Here is a 19,527-nt window from a genome sequence, read left to right on the forward strand (position 1 = left end):
TATCCGACGCGGACGGGAAGTTGCCGCAAGGTTAATTGCCAATCAGTTCACCCTACAAGAGCTGAACACAAGGCGGAGGGAAGACAAATGTTAATTACTAGCGCATACGAACAGACACGGACAAGAGAGAAAACAGGACGCACGTTGTGCCCCCTCTTGTCCGTATCTGTTTATATGCGCAAGTAATTAACATGTGTTATTGCAACAAAGAAGCCCAACAAAGACCCTTACTGGAGTAAAGACCTATTTCCAATATTTCCGACAGGTAAAGCTGCGGACCTGGCCAAGAAAAAGTACGTAGCCATTGTTCCACGGCTGGCGTCAACCTCCGCACCTCCCGCATGCGAAGAGGATGCTCAGAAAATTAAGCCACCGTTTATAGAAATGTGCTTGTAGTCACATGCTGTACTGAACTACATCAACCAACACGCTGTACTGAGCTGCATATACCACCCTTTCCTTAACACTTTATAAAACAGCTGGATTCATGCTGTTCCACTTGCTTAAAGCGCTCGCAAATGGACAGCGGAGACCCTACATACCATATATTTGCATTCGAAATAGTGCTTAAATATCAAACAAACCGTTCAGGGAGTTTTAATCCACTAACTGGGACGCTAGCGAAAAAGAGGTCGATGACAAGAGAAAGCCAGATAAGCAACAGGTGCGCAGAGAGAGAACTGGCGAGGAGGTGCAAAGCGGGGCGTTGAAGTGTGCGATGATTAGAGGAGGAGAGGGTCACGTGACTTGCTGTAGAAGCTAGTTGGAAGGGCGGCGCTGCGTGCAAGGGCGAAGAGAGGACGCACGTGATTTTCTCGGTGTGGCTGCTGCTATGTGAAACGCAATTTATAACGCACATGCCTTGCGATGGCTTCACGTGCGTTTCGCCGCCGTTAAACAGGTGGATGGTCTTTGAAACACCTGACTTTGTAGAACCGTTCGAAAAAGAGCGCGGTTAAAACCCCGCTAAACATGGTTACGACTGTTCAGAAAACATGTATAGATCTAGTTAAACAGAAAAGGTCTATTGTATTGTCCAAGGTGTTTCTTGTTCGTCGAATTATTTTACCGATCATAAACAAGTACTTTTACTGTTCTAGCGTGAGCTTTGTCATCCAGAGTTGAAAATGAAAAATGTGTAGTCTACGATCTCTCTACAGCGCCCATCATAGCTTAAAAGGGCTTCACAGAGTTGGAAAAGCGCGACTGCATATACAGCGCATTGACAAACACGGTGCAATATGTCATATTTCTTTATTTTTGCTAAGAGTCCTACTCGGTGTTCTGAGCGTTTTTACAAGAGCAGGTGTACGTGTAATGCAGCGTATTATGGCGCGAAAATAAAATTTTAAGCATTCTTTAGCTTTTAAGCCTTTCCAATCAGTTTACACCTTCATTCTACTTCTTGAAGCAGTTTTCAACTTTATCAAAGTGTGGTCACGCATCGGTCAGTCTGAGATCCGGATGCGCGCCACATGTGATGTATTTTTACGAACTCATGGGTGCAAATGTTTTCACCTTTTTTCAACAAAACCAGTGTTCGGAACTGGTTTAAATTTAGGTGCCCTCTAATTTCTGAAATCATCCTGTCTGACTTTTCTTATTTGCATGCTTATTACACATGAATACATGTTGCTCCTTGTAACGAGTTAAGAGACGCATATTGACGGTTCTCGCCGATTTTCAATTGGAATTCTCTGCATATCGACCGAAAAAGAACATCTTAATTTCTTGTACGGGTTCCAGTTGTGTCGGCCTCGCTTAAGTTGCTCTTCACAATACTATGTACACACTGTCAGAACGTCTGGGCGAACAAAATTTCTACTTCTTTCATGTTTACTCGTTGTCTACTACTACAATGCTAAAGCTTAAAAGCTACTGCCATTCAATTCTCTAGAAATTCATTTTTGTACAATGTTTATCTTAAACCGCAATGTGCACACACCGTATGAGAACCTTCTCACTCAACATTAATTAATGTCTTTAATCGGTTCATACTGTGCAGTGCGGTGCTGTTCAGGCGGCGAAGGTAAGTATACTCGTCAATACAGGAAAAGGTTAGAACAGAACGAAAGAAGAGTGGCATCGCCTTATTCCAGAATTGAAAGCGAGGCCATGGACTTGCATTAAGAGAGCGGTTGAGGTAGTGAAGCGGAGGTCCGCGTCGTACAGGAGACAAAAGTTCGCCAAACAGACTCTCTGAAACGCAGCAAAAACGTCAAAAACAATGACCAGTCGCAAAAATTTTATCGTTTCACCCTCATTATCTTAACTATATAGGCGATGACGATGGTTGTAAGTTCTCTCGGCTAAAACCGAGCGACAAAGTGACCGTCGATCTGAGCTACGCTAAATTAAAAGCTGGCAATTAAGTTACGAGTTATGGCGCGCAGAGCAGCTACAAGTTCGATCAGCCGTAAAGCCAGTTGCACGAGGCGAAAAACACTAAGTATGCCGCCGCAGTAGCTCAGTGGTTATGGCGCTCGGCTGCTGACACGAAAGACGAGGGTTCGACCCCATTGGTGGTGGTCCAGTTTCGATGCAGGCAAAATTCTAAATTCCTGTGTGCCGCGCCATGTCAGTGCACGTTAAAAAACCGCAAGGGGCTGAAATTTCCAGAACCCTTCACTACGGCGTGCCTCACAGCCTGAGTCGCTGTGGGGCATTAAATCCACATAAACCAAGCTAGGCAAACACTACATATAAAATTTGCAGGCACAACTCCTCAGAACACGAACAATATAGCTGCGTGCCAGAGAACTTGAGTATGAACAGACAAACATAAGAAAGCTTTAAGTAATATTTACCAAAATGATTGTGATGGTTGGCTCGTTGAACGTCCCAAGGCGACACATGTTTTGAGGGACGCCCATAGTGGAGGACGCCGGGTAGTTTCGACCCCCTGGCGTTCTTTAGTGTGCACTTACAACCTACAGTACACGAACCTCAAGCGTTTTCTCTCCACTGAAATGTGACCGCCGCGGCCGAAATCGAACCCGCGTCTTTTGGGTCAGCAGCAAAACAGAATAACCACTAAGCCACCACGGCGAATGAAATTCATTGTGAGAACACTAAAACGTAATGTCTTCCTAGAGAGCTTTTTGTAGTCATAACCCCTGAGCACGTGTACTCCTCGTGCCTCACCTTGAGCGTGCACTCTAGGTACTTCATCTGCTTCAGGTCCTCGGAGGTAACGTGGCGGTCTCTGTCCTCACCGAAGATTAGGTCCAGCTCCTCGTGTATGAGCTCCTGCTCCTTCGAATGGTGTCCAATCAGGAACAACGCCCAGCTGATTCCCATCGCCGTTGTGTCGTGGCCCTGTAACGGAAGGCGCACAGATCTCGCGTGGTTCTATTGGGTTCCCGTCTACAACTTGCAACATATTTCGGATCCCGTAATAGTGTTGCTGCGAGTGCCGCCATGGCCGGTACACTCTTAAAGCGAAATCTTTACTATTCTCCTCCATTGCTTCTTCGCCTTGTGCGCCATGTGCTCCGTGTGCTCTGTGTGCGCGCGTTTGATCTTTAACCGAGGAGAAACCACGTGAGAGCAATGACGTTACTCAAACCGAGCGCTGTCTTTGTTTCTATAGGCCGTCGGCGTTCATTGTGTTCATGGGCGTTAGCAACTTTCTAGACTGATGATATTGAGGAAAGGAAGGGTGCCTTACTGGCTCTCTTGGTCATGGCACGCCTCAATCGCGCTTTGAGGTACGTGGCAGTGGGAGCGGCAGATGTGGGCTGCATTCATTAGCGCTGACAACGTTGTGGCAGACACGCGGCAATGCAGCAATGGGCCGCATCGTTCATTGGTTGACCGACCTCTCACGATCAACCAGTAATTTACTTGCCACCTACCAGGGCGGCAGGGTGGGCGCGCTGCTGCGTATCCAGTGTGCGGACCGCACACAACGTTGCTGACGTCAAGCCGCGTCTACTTGCCCGATATACCACAGCTTTCGCTCTCTAATCAGGTTCAGAAATAGTTAAACAACCGCTTTTTTTGTTATAGTTCTCGAATTTATTCTATTTTTTCCATAGTTATTCAATTCAATTAATTTCATTTCCAGAAAAAATTCTAGTGGAACACTTCAGCTAAAAGCTGCTTTGGTCAGCTTGACGAGGCCCAGGGCCCAGCGTATTACAAGGCAGGGCAAGTCTTACAATATTGAGAAAAAAATATAAAGGAACACAAATATACAAATACGTGTAAAATATGGTTACACGTAGAACGTGTATATAATTTTGTAGTAACGTAAAACTGAAAAAGAAACATGCATACGGATGATTTTAAACACTTTCAAAATCAAAATAAATAACATGAGTCCAACACGAAGTAGAAAAATTGTTCCAAGGAAAACAACAAAAAGTTTATTGACTGTGGTAACAATGGCTGCGTGATGAAAAAATATAAATAATAATATTTGGAACAATAGAAAACAGTTACTCACGTGAACATCTAAACGAATACAAAGTACTGTCGCAACTGTTTAGGGCTCGGATTGGTAAATTGTGTATGTTTATTTAAAATTAACGGGAGGTTGTGCTTAAGGGACTGTAGTTTGTAATTGGTGCGGAAACGGGGTATTCGCCTTATATCAGTGCAGTGTGTAAATTCATTCTTGCTGCTTTTTCGAAGGAATGCGATTGTAGAATTAAATTCTCTGAATGAAATAAATTAAGTAAAATATTTTCTCTGCATTACGCTAGGCAATGTACCGACAGTCGATAACAATACGTCAGTGTGTGTGTGTGTGTGTGTGTGTGTGTGTGTGTGTGTGTGTGTGTGTGTGTGTGTGTGTGTGTGTGTGTGTGTGTGTGTGTGTGTGTGTGTGTGTGTGTGTGTGTGTGTGTGTGTGTGTGTGTGTGTGTGTGTGTGTGTGTGTGTGTGTGTGTGTGTGTGTGTGTGTGTGTGTGTGTGTGTGTGTGTGTGTGTGTGTGTGTGTGTGTGTGTGTGTGTGTGTGTGTGTGTGTGTGTGTGTGTGTGTGTGTGTGTGTGTGTGTGTGTGTGTGTGTGTGTGTGTGTGTGTGTGTGTGTGTGTGTGTGTGTGTGTGTGTGTGTGTGTGTGTGTGTGTGTGTGTGTGTGTGTGTGTGTGTGTGTGTGTGTGTGTGTGTGTGTGTGTGTGTGTGTGTGTGTGTGTGTGTGTGTGTGTGTGTGTGTGTGTGTGTGTGTGTGTGTGTGTGTGTGTGTGTGTGTGTGTGTGTGTGTGTGTGTGTGTGTGTGTGTGTGTGTGTGTGTGTGTGTGTGTGTGTGTGTGTGTGTGTGTGTGTGTGTGTGTGTGTGTGTGTGTGTGTGTGTGTGTGTGTGTGTGTGTGTGTGTGTGTGTGTGTGTGTGTGTGTGTGTGTGTGTGTGTGTGTGTGTGTGTGTGTGTGTGTGTGTGTGTGTGTGTGTGTGTGTGTGTGTGTGTGTGTGTGTGTGTGTGTGTGTGTGTGTGTGTGTGTGTGTGTGTGTGTGTGTGTGTGTGTGTGTGTGTGTGTGTGTGTGTGTGTGTGTGTGTGTGTGTGTGTGTGTGTGTGTGTGTGTGTGTGTGTGTGTGTGTGTGTGTGTGTGTGTGTGTGTGTGTGTGTGTGTGTGTGTGTGTGTGTGTGTGTGTGTGTGTGTGTGTGTGTGTGTGTGTGTGTGTGTGTGTGTGTGTGTGTGTGTGTGTGTGTGTGTGTGTGTGTGTGTGTGTGTGTGTGTGTGTGTGTGTGTGTGTGTGTGTGTGTGTGTGTGTGTGTGTGTGTGTGTGTGTGTGTGTGTGTGTGTGTGTGTGTGTGTGTGTGTGTGTGTGTGTGTGTGTGTGTGTGTGTGTGTGTGTGTGTGTGTGTGTGTGTGTGTGTGTGTGTGTGTGTGTGTGTGTGTGTGTGTGTGTGTGTGTGTGTGTGTGTGTGTGTGTGTGTGTGTGTGTGTGTGTGTGTGTGTGTGTGTGTGTGTGTGTGTGTGTGTGTGTGTGTGTGTGTGTGTGTGTGTGTGTGTGTGTGTGTGTGTGTGTGTGTGTGTGTGTGTGTGTGTGTGTGTGTGTGTGTGTGTGTGTGTGTGTGTGTGTGTGTGTGTGTGTGTGTGTGTGTGTGTGTGTGTGTGTGTGTGTGTGTGTGTGTGTGTGTGTGTGTGTGTGTGTGTGTGTGTGTGTGTGTGTGTGTGTGTGTGTGTGTGTGTGTGTGTGTGTGTGTGTGTGTGTGTGTGTGTGTGTGTGTGTGTGTGTGTGTGTGTGTGTGTGTGTGTGTGTGTGTGTGTGTGTGTGTGTGTGTGTGTGTGTGAGCTGTCTGAAAGACACTGATCGGAAGTACTTTCTTTAAAAAGACATCTGAATATTTTTCCTTCAACAGTTGTCAGAAAACGAGAGACAAGAATTTGTTGAACACTGGGTGAAAGTCGCCAATTCACAGCCGTTTTTTTTTTTCAATGCGCTTGCTTACAGTGAAGATAAATAATTTCAGCGGGAAGCTACTGAAAGTTCGCCTGTTGCAGACATGAAACTTTGCATGCAATCTCTATGCGATAATGAATACATTGCACGTAAAGGTTTTGGAGAATTCCGACACTTTGAAATAAAGGTGAAGCGGTCCCATCTTCTAATATACACGTTTTAAACAAAAATTTCAGTAAACCACGTTATACACTTCCTGAACGTTGATGTTGAATCTTTTCACAACCCTGCTTTCGGGCATCAGTCATTCAATCTTTTCTTGCCAACGTCAAACCCCGGAGGTATTCACGCTACTCTCGTTGTTTCCGTACCACGGTGCCTCGGCAATGTCGGTTGTGCCTCGCAGACATCTCGGTGATTACTGCTATATCATAGCAAAGAATGTTCTGCTTTTATGCCATACTTACCACGCGCTGCTCGTGTGTCATCTTCATCGGTCCTATGCTTTTTGCTTTAACTTTGCTTTGTTGCCTAAGTGGCGGGCCACTTGTTTTCTTTTTTTGTAGCGTGCTGCTGTTCCGACCAAGTTTAACCTTTCCTGCTATCGCACCGATGTCCCTTGGCATTTTCCTTTAGTCCGACAGCATTGACACTTTAGGCCTTGACTTGTGCGCCCCTCCCTACTTTCTTCATTATAACTTCTTCACACCTGCATGTCCTAGAGTCCCCTCATTACTACCCATTACCCTCACTATTCTGCTCATCGACAGCGCCGAGAAAACAGCGGTGGAAAAAGGGGCCATGGATTTAGAGCCTTTCTTCTTGAGACCGCCCGCTCTGACCGACTCGAACCCGCAATACCAGCGACAGCTGCACTTGCGGGCCTTTAGGATCAGAGCGGCATATGGAGCTCTGGGCTGAGGGTTCCGCTGAAGGAGACAATCAGAGTATATATTTATAATAAACATTTTTCTTCCTTCTTCTTGTCCTGTTCTTTAGCCGGCTTTTCTACATACTCTTTCCTTTCCGTGCCAACGTCTTTCAGGTGCTTGCTCTGGGACACCACAGCTGCATAGCTTATCGGCGCACTGCTTTCTCTCTCTTCACTGCGGAAACATCATTCCGGGGGTACTAACCTCGAGAAAGTATCTTGTGTTTTGTTTTCTTGTGATTCTTCTGACTTCGTGGAGCCGCCACAACCTGCGCGCTGGACATTTAGGAAAGTGACCACTGTGGCAGATTGCAGTTAAATTAATGACTGGTCGCGAGGCACTGCTCGGCTAGAGCAACATGGATCACACAATCCCTGCCGGAGGCTGTAATAGAAACAGCCATCTGCCGGTGCTGCGGCGCAACGCTGAGCCACTGCGTTAAGTATAGAATGTAAAGTATAGACTGAAAAATTCCGCACATATGGGCATTAACCCACTAAAGCAATTAAGGCGGAACTTCAGTGTCACTTACTTTTGCTCGTTTACTTGGTTAAACCCTTGCCATTTTTTATTTCTCTTTTGTTTTCCTGCCACGTCTAGGTCCTAGATCATCGCTATTCGGTAGAGTAAGGTGATATCAGTCCTATGTCTGGCGGAGCAGAAGCAAGAAAAGAGTGTCACCCCTCTCCCCACTTCATTCATGCTAAAAGCACTGTGAAGAAACTTCATACTTGTGTGTAAATAGTTGTCATCATCGCCCATATTCCTTGTGGCCGCTAGCGCCAATTTTTGCAAGCGGCAATAAAGCCTGCTTCAGACCTTTGCAATGTGCCTATATACTACAACATTAAGCTCCCGTCTGGTTCTCAACTTGCTCTTCGAGTTTCTTGGTCTGTTTGAGGGGGCATCCAGAAATATGCCATTCTTGTGCGCAATATGGACATGTTTGCATTTGGCGATTAAAAGCATGCTTTCCGATGAGGCCGATCCTCAGTATCAGGGCTTCAACATTTTTCCCTTACTTTCCGGTGCGCTAGTGCGGCCATTTATACAGCTAAAATAACAATTCTCAGTTGCATCGGTACTCCTCAAGCATCTTGGAAGGCATGACGAAACACGAATCCTACCAGTGATGAACATAGCTGTAATGTACTAAAATTACTTTTCGCCTTAAGCGATGCCCTCAAGCAGCAAGGTAAAACTCATGAAGAAACGAAAAGCTTACTGTGCCGATAAATACCAAGCCGGAGGAAAGGTCATGAAGGGAAGTAATAGCCTGCCGCGCGCATCTTTTCTACTTGTTTTCGGTATTTTACAATGCATCAATCATATGCGGCATAAGGGTACTATCATATGTTTTCTTTGCTGGACTAACGCTCAGCTGCAAGAAAGAGATGAACAGTTTTGCGCTTTCGGCGCAAAGCTTGTGTCATGCTAGCGCACCCCGAACATGAAGGTGTCGACCTCTTCTCTAATGCCTTCCTCCGTGATGTTGTTCTTGAAGTGTTCCAGGAGGAGCATATCCATGAAGGGTCGGACTTTCTTTCGTCCTGCTTCGGCGGTGTCTTCTTCGAGGCTTATCAGGCCACTGTCGACTTCGTTACGCAGCGCTTGCTTGCGTTCGGCGATCACCTGCGGTAGCTCAAACGGAAATGTGATATACAAATTAAAGAAAGGACACTCTGCATGCGTGTACTGCACTTAAATCAACTTTTCAATTTATTTTTTCAGCCAGTTAAACAGAAAGTGATCGATACCTCGCCATCGCTGTTGCTAGCTGTGCCAAATGTGAAGTTATATCATTTAACTTAAAGCGTCTGCCAATTGGGTCATTTTAAATCTGGAAGGCTAGAGTCACTGGATAAGATTTAAAAGCACCGCGATCTTCCGCTCCCCGCCATCGGATCTCGAAGTTCCGTGAGTGGCTCTGAGAGATTTCCGCACGCCTGCAATCACATCCGAGTTCCCTGTATATCTGCCTCAGTAACGTCGTTATAACGAGTAACAATTTAAACCTGTGCGTAGTTGACTCAGTCTATTTCGGAGATAACGGTCGTGGGGGCTCAAAATGAATGGTAAAAAAATCTTTTTTTTCCTTTTTGAAGCCGCCGGGTCCTAGAGGAAGGTCCAAAGACTTTGGAAGCCTCAACTGTGTCGGAAGTCCTTGCAAGTTATAGTGTTTGCTGTTATAAAAACATTGGGCAGCTGCAGATATATATCTTCAAAGGCCGGCGGCGCGGGGAAGAGGAACGCGGTACTCTGAAAACTTGTCCTGTAACTCTACGGACGACACTTCTGTGAAACGATTCCAATACCAGAGTATTTCATCGCCTATTTTTATAAGAACCCAACGGAGTAAAAGCACCAAACTTTTGGATACATGTTTTTTCCTCTGCAGTGCCGCGCTGGACAATTATGTCAGCTAAATTATTTGAAAATAAATGTGTTGTTCATGCCATCGGTTTCCGTTCCAAAAGGCGAACGATGGCTGTGACGTCCGAGACATTATGAGGTTATGTGAGACATGTTAAACTGCGGTTAATCGCTTCTTGTTTATTTTTTGGCATTCCAACTCCTGGTCAGGCTTGCATAACAGTTGATGTAAATTAAAAAAAAAGAAACCAGCACTCATACTGCACGACAAGGACTTCTAGTTTTCTTAGATGTCAGCACGTGCCGTCTGGGTTTAAACATTGAAAAATACCTCTTTGACATCAGCGGTGACGTATGAAATAAGGTGAATAACCGAGTGGCTGTCATCAAAGCGCTATAGTCCACTTGGCTGGGTGGCAGTGCCTGGGTGCTGCGTCGAATTCTTGATAATGTTGTACGTGCCGCGTGATGTGAACCTGTCTGTTATGTCACAGCACTCATTGGGCTGTAAAATCCGAAACCGAAAGAGGACGAAAAAAAAACCTCACTTAAACATTATTTACTCCTCGTTTGCGCAATCCACGTGGCCGTTTCTGTTATCTAATGTGCTGCGCATCATGCTAAACATCGCAAACACAACTAAAATTTTCTGTGTGTATTCCTTTAACATAGAAGGTATATTGAACTTCTATGCCTGCGTTCGTATCCCACCCCCTCCTTCCCGATTCAGAGCTTTGCTCTATATAACTCATTCGGAGTATTCTCTCATATGAAATGTCGCAACTTGACTTCTGAGCATGTTCTGCTGGAAGCACTTGTATAAAGAAATCAATAAAAAATAAATATAATGATGTTGATACAAAAACAACCTCTAAAACAGGAAGTAGGGAATGGTGGTTGCCTTCAGCAAAGCAGCTTTTTCATGAAGATGAATGCGTAGGCGAATTAATGCATTGGCTGTCGTTTCCTGTCGTAGCCTAGAAATAATTTGGTGTAGCGGCAAGCTCACGAAAGATGACGTAACAGGTATCTAAATTCGCTCTCTTAAAACCCAGAGTCGTAGTTTATACAAGGTATGATATCTTCAGTGCAGAGAGCTTAGTACAAATATAGCGTAGCGCGACACGCCATTTCCAGTGACAAACTGCAAGATCTTAGGAAAATAAGTTGTATTCATACTTCAAATGCTCACTTCGCAAGTGCGGGTGTCAATTGCTCCTCCTGAGCACGAAAGGTGCAATACCCCTTCAAGAGTGGTCATAAAGTGGTCACCACTGCGCTAGCGTAAGGCATGGAAAGGAGGTCGTTTGGACTACGTTTAGACGTATTCCTGTTCCCGAAAAGACGACTCAAACTATGTTACTTAACATGCATGTTTTGCAAGAATGACAACCGCCTAATACGCACAAAAAATAAAAGAGAAATCAGGGCTGCATTTATTTGTACGCTTTGGCAAAGTTTTTATTCCTGTGCGAGAACACTGCGTACCTTGCGTGTGAAGGAGTGCAGACTCTCGAGGCACTTGCGGTGCTCTCTCCCCATGGGGGTCAGGCCGTATATGAAATCCACATGGAGGATAGGCTTAAACACACGCTCCACGAACAGCTCGCCAACCCTGACAGAGAGGCAGGATGGCGTTAGGAGTCAGAAAAGCCTAAATAGGGTTAGGTGCGTGACGAATGCAGTGGTGCGCCAGCTGAGATGATAAGTTGCCATGGAAACGGTGCTTTCCTTTTATAAGGCGAAGTCGGCAAAAAGAAAGGTTACTTTTGAAACAACGTAGTGACCAAAAATGCGCTTTGATGGCATTATAAGTTTTATTAGGCCTGTCATATCCTGCATAATGAGCAGGAGGGAAGTTCCATAACACATTTCAGAATCCTGGCACTGACGGCAGTGCTTTGCATAAAAATTTCGACTGGGGAAAGAAAATTCCATGTGTTGATACGTGTTACGTTCACGGTGTGACTTCCAGAAAGGGCACTGCCTTTCTATAGCGCCTAGTCGGTATTGGCAACATGACTGGGCACACATTAATGTCTCTCAAAGAAGTAGAACGATGCCTTGCCTTCAGTGTTTTGAAATCTTATACTCGGTGCCAATGAATTTCATTTCTTAAGCACTACGGGAGTATTATTCTACAAAGTTTTATCGTTCTCTACGTGTTATACATGTATAATCAAGATCAGTTTCAGCAAGGACATTTGTTAACGGAACAGCGGCTGTTTACAAAGCCCTCCGTGCATAGGTCGCTAAATTGATGGGCCAATGTAGTAGGCTAATGAACATCTGCTAAGGTGAACAGAGGTATGTATGTGCGAAAAAACAACCGGTTAGTGTGACCTGTGGCCGCCAGCATCCAGAAATGCAAGAAACGCGATTACCCTTCTCGGCTACTCGGCTACTGATCCGGAGTTCCCGGGTTCGAACCCGACCACGGCGGCTGCGTTTTAATGGAGGCAGAACGCTAAGGCGCCCGTGTGCTGTGCGATGTCCGTGCACGTTAAAGATCCCCAGGTGGTCGAAATTATTCCGGAGCCCTCCACTATGGCACCTCTTCCTTTCTTCTTTCACTCCTTCCTTTATCCCCTCCCTTACGGTGCGGTTCAGGCGTCCAACGATATTCGAGACAGATACTGCGCCATTTCCTTTGCCACCAAACAAATAAATTAACACCCTTCTTTATTAGCACATATATACGAAGTGCTGTCCTAATTAAAAGTCAGCAAGCGAAAACACTTATTTGCTCGCGAAAGTACTTGACATCGAGTTTAGCGGGCAGGTCCCTTACTCCCGGCCTTCAGCGGCCACAACTTATGAGTACTGTTGGTGTCGTCCTCATAAAATGGCACATACCCACAAGGGGGATTGGCCATAACCAGGCGGTCACTACCTGAATTGCAACTGGCATGCGGCAAACATGTACTCTTCCAGCAATGCTTGAACGGAAGTCTTACTACACGCCAGCAATAAATAAATAAAGGGCAAAGGAAGCAAACAACGTTGAACTATCTTTTCGTCCGGTCATTAACAAGGCAGGATGCACATGGGGGCACATGCCAACGGTTAAAGAAAAAGCTTTGTTATGGCGAAACGTTCACTGCTGTAAGGCAAGTAACCTTTTTTCGATGCTCTGAATTTCCTCTGCGGGAGGTACCGCCTTAGCGCAGGGTGTGTGATTTGCGCTTAAACCTTACCGGTTCACTGCTGCGACGTATGGGTTGTGCTCGTTGGTCTGCGCAGATATTGTCGTTCCCATAATGGTCTCTGCAAGCGAGAGGCAATAGCCCAGTACAGATTACAACTCATAGCACTGCGAAAATTAAAATACTTCTCGGTTCACGCCAACAATGAAAAACAGATATGTGTAACTAACTACAATAAATTAAATACATTACCGAAGGGTTTCTTTCGCATGAAAAATAATTGAAACACAATAGCGATGAAATTTGTTCATCTATTTACACTGATTTCTTCATTCATGTGTTGGTGTTTGCTCTTTTTATGTAAAACGAATTGCATTTTTTTTTCTCAGAATGGGTCAATCCGCCCAGTATAGAACAGAGAGAAATGCGCGAGCTTTTATCTTCAGAAACCGCAGCGCTATCCAATTCATGTGACATGTTTCACATGCCAGTTAGAGCAACTGTCCAACATCTGTTATTGAAAATTTTTGCGGGTAATTTAGATAATATAACCATGTCCTGGAATGCTGATTTCTGCAGAAAATATAAGCTGTCGAGACAATAAAACACAGTATTTTCCCTCTGCAATTCCTTTTTTGTGTTATAATACCAAAATTTTACAACTGAATACTATGATTCTTAAGGCCAGTTTTATTCAATAAAAAGCACGCACTCACTTTGTAGTAATACACTCTTTTTTGAGCACAGTGTTCGAATACAACTACGTTGCAATTTAAAGTCTTTCAGAACTGCATAATTATCTTTTTGTAAGGTAAAATTGCGTTTTCTTAACTTGATTACAGCGCTTCCAATTTTTCACCCATGTATCTTCACAACAGGCATTGTACGTTTACCATTAAAACATTTTTCCGTTCCTGATGTTTCTCTTGGATATGTTTCGCTGCCAAGTGCTATCTCAGACGTTTTTTTCATGGGGGCGAGGCCCAGTCAAGCTGCGGCTGCTGAATTCTTTTTTCCTCTCATCGATGATGAAAAATACAACCTTATTTTTGTTCCGAAGCTGGCTTTTTGGTGTGGAACGGTACATGTTGCACAATCTTCTTCTGAAAACTTTATCTGTGCTGTATTATATCAGGCTGTGTTATTCAAAACTACTTACAAATAATTCAGCAAAAAACTACCAGATAATTGAGTTGTGTAGTGAGGGGCACTGCTGTGCTGCACTTGCTACAGCCAATGAGTGAGGACAGCAGGCTTTTTTTTATTGCAGTTGTTCGTATTACAACCTGCATTTTTACATTTCGGCTGCGGTAAAGTGAAATAGCGCGAATATGCACGAATTAGAACATATTTCAGTTCACGACAATAAACATCACTCATGATTCAAAGAGAAATGGCTAACGTCGACAGGACAGAAAACGAGAGGGCAACCGCTAGAACTGTCTTTTCCTGTCTGTGCCTGCAATTTTGATGATAACAAACCTTAGGAGCTAGTAGTAACTAGGTGAGCTTAACGCTTTAACGTTAAGTGCATACCAGAAGCCAATTCATGCTTCTTCGACGACGTCGCTAGCGATTGCTCAGTTGTCGCTATCTTTTGGGTACATATCGTCCACTGTTGGGCGTGTTTCCATTTCCTCAACGCTACAGTGCATCCCCTTTCGGTTTCACTGCACGGATCATCTCAGAGTTCCTTAAATGGTGGCCTTGACACAAAACACCTCAAAAAGGTACATCTAATACATCAGCGCACCCTTGGGAAAAAATACATGATTTGCGAGAAGTTAGTTGTCACCAAGAAAAAGATATTCCCAGCAAGAAGAATACATTGCGCTACAGAAATCGCAGCAGAACACTGTTTGCTATAGCTTTCTTATAGCCGCCCAATTATTAAGTACTATTAGCCCACAGGAGGTGCTGTTTAACCGCCAGTTTCGACGCATGGGAAAATGAGAATAAAATATTAGCATGGCGTTGGTGACAAGAAATAAAAATAGTTAGCAAGTCTATCCAGAGCGCAGCCGGCAAACATTGTTGTTGTAATTGTTATTCTCGTATTTACCTTTCATTTGCAACGCTAGGAACGACAACCACTTTTTGTTTAAGTGCCACATCGCATTCCTCCCATCTTGATAGGAGCGCGCACACAACTACACACGAGCATGCAAGAAAAAGGTCGAAGAAGCTGGGGGTCCCCGCCCGAAATACGGCTTCTTGTGCAAGACATAGATGATTTCTGGATGTTGCAGTGGGCACCGTCCGTGCTCCATGCCGTCCGCGATTACCTCGTAGTTTGCATCGCTGATGCGCCGCAAGTCTTTATATCGGCGGAAATAGCGACAAATGAGCTTTACGGGGAAGCCTCTGCACGGCCTGCACTGAAGATTGTGCAGGCGCGAATCTTTATCTTGTTGCTGGGCGATGTGAATGCGTGCTAATCGACAGGCCTGCTCGCCGTCTTGGGCAAATTGCTATGCGCCGGCAGAAAGTTGGTCGTCTGTTACCCTGAAAGCATTTCGTCGAGAATCGTCGTAACCTCCCTGCCGTAGAGGAGGTGAAACGGTGTGAAACGTATCGCCTCTTGGAGTGCTGTAAAATATAGGCGAATGTCCAGTACGGCAGAATCACGTCCCAAGTCTTGTGCTGGACATCGACATAAATCGCCCATGTCCACAATGATGTTATCAAGCTGCCCCATCACTCCGTTTGCCTGCAAGTGGTAAGCAGTAGTTTTTCGATGCATAGTACCGCTGATTAGAAAAATTTCGGCCATTATCTTAAAGGTCGACAATCTCTCGTTAAAGACGTAGGTCTAGCGCCGTGTCGAAATATGGCCTTGTTTATGAATAAACCTGCAAACTTTGATGCTGTACCATGAGGTAAGACTTTGGCCCCACGAGAGTAAAGCTTTGAAGCACCGCTTGTCACCCCAGAACAAAGGCAAAGAAGCGAGCCTGATCGAACGGGGCACGTGGTGGTGCAATAAGTTGAAGGAGCCCCTGAGGCTTGGAGGGCGGGGACTTACGGTGCTGACATTGCCGACAGCACTGGACATAGCGTGTGACAACAGTGGGAAGGTTGGGCCAGTAGAACAGCTGGCGTATTGTGACCCAAGTGACAAGGAGTTGGATCAACGTGGCATGCAGAAAAGATTTCCTCTCGAAGAGTTGTGGGGACAATGAGGAGGTAAGCTCAGGAATCGGACCTAGGATTCTTCTTATACAGCACGCCTCACTTCAGGAAAAACGATGACAGGTGTCGAGAAAAACAAGTATGGTTTCTGGATGACCGTCTAAATTATCGATGACGGGTCGCTACACTGGATCGGCTCTCTGTTGGGTTGACATATCAGAACTGATAGCCCCGGGGAAACTGCAGTTGTCGTCCGTGTGTGTTTGTGTGGGGGAGGGGGGAGAGTTCGACAGGAGCATGTGAGGACGCGTCGGCGTCCCCCTGCTTATGCGCGGATTTATACACGATGGCGAGGTCGAGCTCCTGCAGGTGAAGGCTGCACCACGTCAGGTGCCCAGATGGGTCTTGCAGGTTGGCAAACCAGCATAAGGATCGGTAGTCAGTGACCAGTTTCAAAGGGCGACCATTAAAACAGGGGTAAATTTCGCAGCGGCCGAAATAATGGCGAGACATTCTTTTTCTGTGGTAAAGTAGTTAATCTCACACAGCGACAAATTGCGGCTGGCATAACCGATGACTCGTTCAACGCCACCATGTCGTTGCACGAGAACCGCGCCCAGGGCGATGTTGCCGTCGTCGGTGTGTATTTTAGTGTCAGCCTGCTCAGAGAAATGAGTAAGAACGGGCGGAAATGGAAGACGATGCGTAGCTCTGCGAAAGGCACGGCTTGTTCCTTTGTCCAAACAAAAGACGTGGCGTCGCGATTGATGCGACTCGGCTGTTCAGCGAGATGAGCAAAATTTTCGATAAAACGCCTTTAGTTGCTACACAGTCTAAGGAAACGGCGAACAGCATTCCTGTCGCGACAGGTTAGAAAACTCTGCAAGCGCAGCAAGTTTATTGGGGTCGGGTTTCAAACCGGTGGTGCTGACGACATGGCCGACAATTTTGAGCTCTTGGTGCCCAAAGTGGCATTTTTCTGGCTTCAGTGTAAGGTTAGACGACCAAAGGGCTTCGATAACCATGCTCAGGCGCTCAAGACGTTCGCTAAAGAATTCTGCGAAAATCACCAAGTTATCGAGATGGACTAGGCAACAGTGCCGCTTGGATCGACGGGTACAGTCTCCATAATTCGCTGAAATATGTAGACGAAGAGCAAAGGCTGAAAGGCCGAACTCTAAATTCGTAAAGACCGCTTGAGTGACAAAGGCCGTCTTCTCACTATTCCTTTATTCGACCTCAGTCTTGCAGTAGCCACATATTAGGACAATGGGTGAAAAGTATTGAGCACGCCGAAGGCGGTCGGGAGAGTCATCAATATGTTGCAACGTGTACACGTCCTTCTTGGTGACGGCGTTCGCCTTCCGGTTACTGACGCAAAGCCATAACGTACCGTCTTTCTTTTCAACATGGAGTACCGGCGAGGACCATAGGCTCTTGGAAGGCTGGATAACGCCATCTTCGAGCATTTCCTTAACTCTCGACGAGACGCAGTAGGGGTGTTGACGGATTAGGTGCACATCATCGAACGTCACGATTTAGTGCTTGGTGATGGCAGTTTGACGCACGTTTGACGACGAGGCGAAGCACTCTCTCAATTCCAGTAATAATGCACACGGCTCTTCAGTCTGAGTGGCGCACAGCGTGGAGCTGACAAAGAGATTCTCAAGGGACACGGGAGGTTGCGCTGTTTCTGAGGAGAAGCACTCGGGTACGTAGGAGATGCATTTGGCAAATGCTACGGAAGTGCCGCGAAAAATGTGCTGACGTTCGTGCGAAAAAGTGGTGACATGTACCTGTGACTCGTCATTGTGTAGGTGGATCAGGCTATTATCCACGCAAACGTTTTGAGTCAGTAGTAATGAAAGGTTGGTTCCGGCGATCGTGCCACTATCCCGAAGTGCATCACACTCGACAGTAATGAAGGCGGTGGTTCGAGGTGACAGAATGACAATGTCCATAGAAACACGAAGCATCTGGCTTCGTCGAGTGGCATTGCTGAGGGCGGCAGCATTCTCAGTTGAAAACGTGACCTTGCAATCTCGAAAGTTTTTAATCGCCCCAAAATTACGCTGAAAATCGGCGCCTAAATTAAGGTTTCGCGAACAGTTTTTTAAACAAGACAGCTGACCACAAACATGTACTCCTGGAATAGAACTCGGACGATACACATGCCGAGAGGAGAAATGAGATGACCGGCCACCATTAGAACGCGTGTGCCAGCCCATGGTGTGACAACCTTTTTGAGAACTCAGGCGAGCTGTCTGCTCAGATGTGAATAATCGGCATCAGTTTTCAACAACATGCGAACGGGGCGACCATCTAGTATTACAGCTAGGTGCAGGCAAAGCCACTTGGATATGTGATGTTCCGCCGTCGGTGTCAGTTCTTGATTGTCGTTGGCTGCAGGCCGCCCAACAATCAATTCGTAGGCGCTGCGTACGTAAGCGAATGCCGTCGATGTGCCGGATTGATCAGTGACCACGGACCATGAAACCTTCGATTCATCGCCATTCCGTGTTCCGTGTCTGTGTCGAGGGGGGGGGGGGGTTAAAGTCGCTCACACAGCGATATTCAGCGACCTTACCCATAGAGGGCCGCCCCGTAGGCGACGAGGGTCCAGAGAGCAGCCGACGAGACCGAAACAAGCGACACTGAAATCGTCAATGGCCCGGGGTCGTTGGTCATAGCGGGGTCGAGGAGAATCAGGCTGGGAACCCTTGAAGTCCAAGACGTCGGTAGAAGCAGCGACGATTGATTTGATCCGGTTGGCCAGCAATGAAAGCATAAAGGCCGTCTATCGGGAAAGCGCCACCCGTAAACTTTCCGCGCATGTGGTCAAAAATCTTCTACGTACTGCAAAAAGGGAGGCAGCCGGCTTTGGCACCTCTACATGAGCTGGAACGAAGGGCGCCGAAGAGTCAGCGGGGCACCGTAAGGTTTCAGCATGCGTGAGGCGATGACATTCAGGCGGGACAGGGGCTATAGGTGAGGTTCATCAACGCGCAAGGACGGCAGGATCGCTTATGCACTTCTGCTGGGAAAACGCTCGCAATGGAGCTGGGAATCGGGGGAGGTGCTCCATACGGCTTCGAGTTCGTCGCGCGCGATCGGACGTATGACAACGATTGAGAAAGCGGCGGCAGTTTCGTACGATGTAAACTTGCCGGAAACGGAATTGGCGGTCACGGATAGATGGTACGCTGAAGCTCATTGCTGAAGCATCTTATCAATGGTAGAAAACTCTGTGAGAAAATCGGCAACAGTCTTCGGAGGGCCTCGGACAAGGCTAGCAAAAAGTGCTCCTTGACGCCAGGCAGAAGGTGGCGCAGCTTTTTGTCCATGGACTTTGCAAGGTCCGCGCTTTTGGAGAGATGTGTCATGTCTTCCGCACACACTGCGACATTTTTGTTGGGGACCTGAACGCACCATTGCAGAGCGCGTTGTTCACATTCGCGAGGGTCCAAGCTACAGTAGGTTTCCAGGAGACGACACTGGAGCTCACTCCAGGAAGAAATCTGCTTTTGGCGGTATTAAAACCACCTCCGAGCGCCGTCGTCGAAGCTGAAGTAGACGTTCGTCAGCTGGGCGGCCTC

At 46.3% G+C, this 19,527-nt stretch overlaps 1 protein-coding gene across 3 annotated transcripts in view; it reads right to left on the minus strand.

The window, feature by feature from the left end:
• Window positions 1-19,527, minus strand: part of LOC144132478 (cytochrome P450 4V2-like) — an 86,055-nt gene that overhangs the window by 11,591 nt on the left and 54,937 nt on the right. For all 3 annotated transcript variants that reach the window (XM_077664918.1, XM_077664920.1, XM_077664919.1), the window contains 4 exons: window positions 12,851-12,920; window positions 11,142-11,268; window positions 8,724-8,912; window positions 3,145-3,318 (listed from right to left, as the gene is read on the minus strand). In XM_077664918.1, coding sequence (XP_077521044.1) covers window positions 3,145-3,318; window positions 8,724-8,912; window positions 11,142-11,268; window positions 12,851-12,920 — 560 coding nt within the window. The remainder of the gene's footprint in view (window positions 1-3,144; window positions 3,319-8,723; window positions 8,913-11,141; window positions 11,269-12,850; window positions 12,921-19,527) is intronic.

The sequence above is a fragment of the Amblyomma americanum genome, chromosome 5 (assembly GCF_052857255.1).
Source record: "Amblyomma americanum isolate KBUSLIRL-KWMA chromosome 5, ASM5285725v1, whole genome shotgun sequence".
NCBI lineage: Eukaryota > Metazoa > Arthropoda > Arachnida > Ixodida > Ixodidae > Amblyomma > Amblyomma americanum.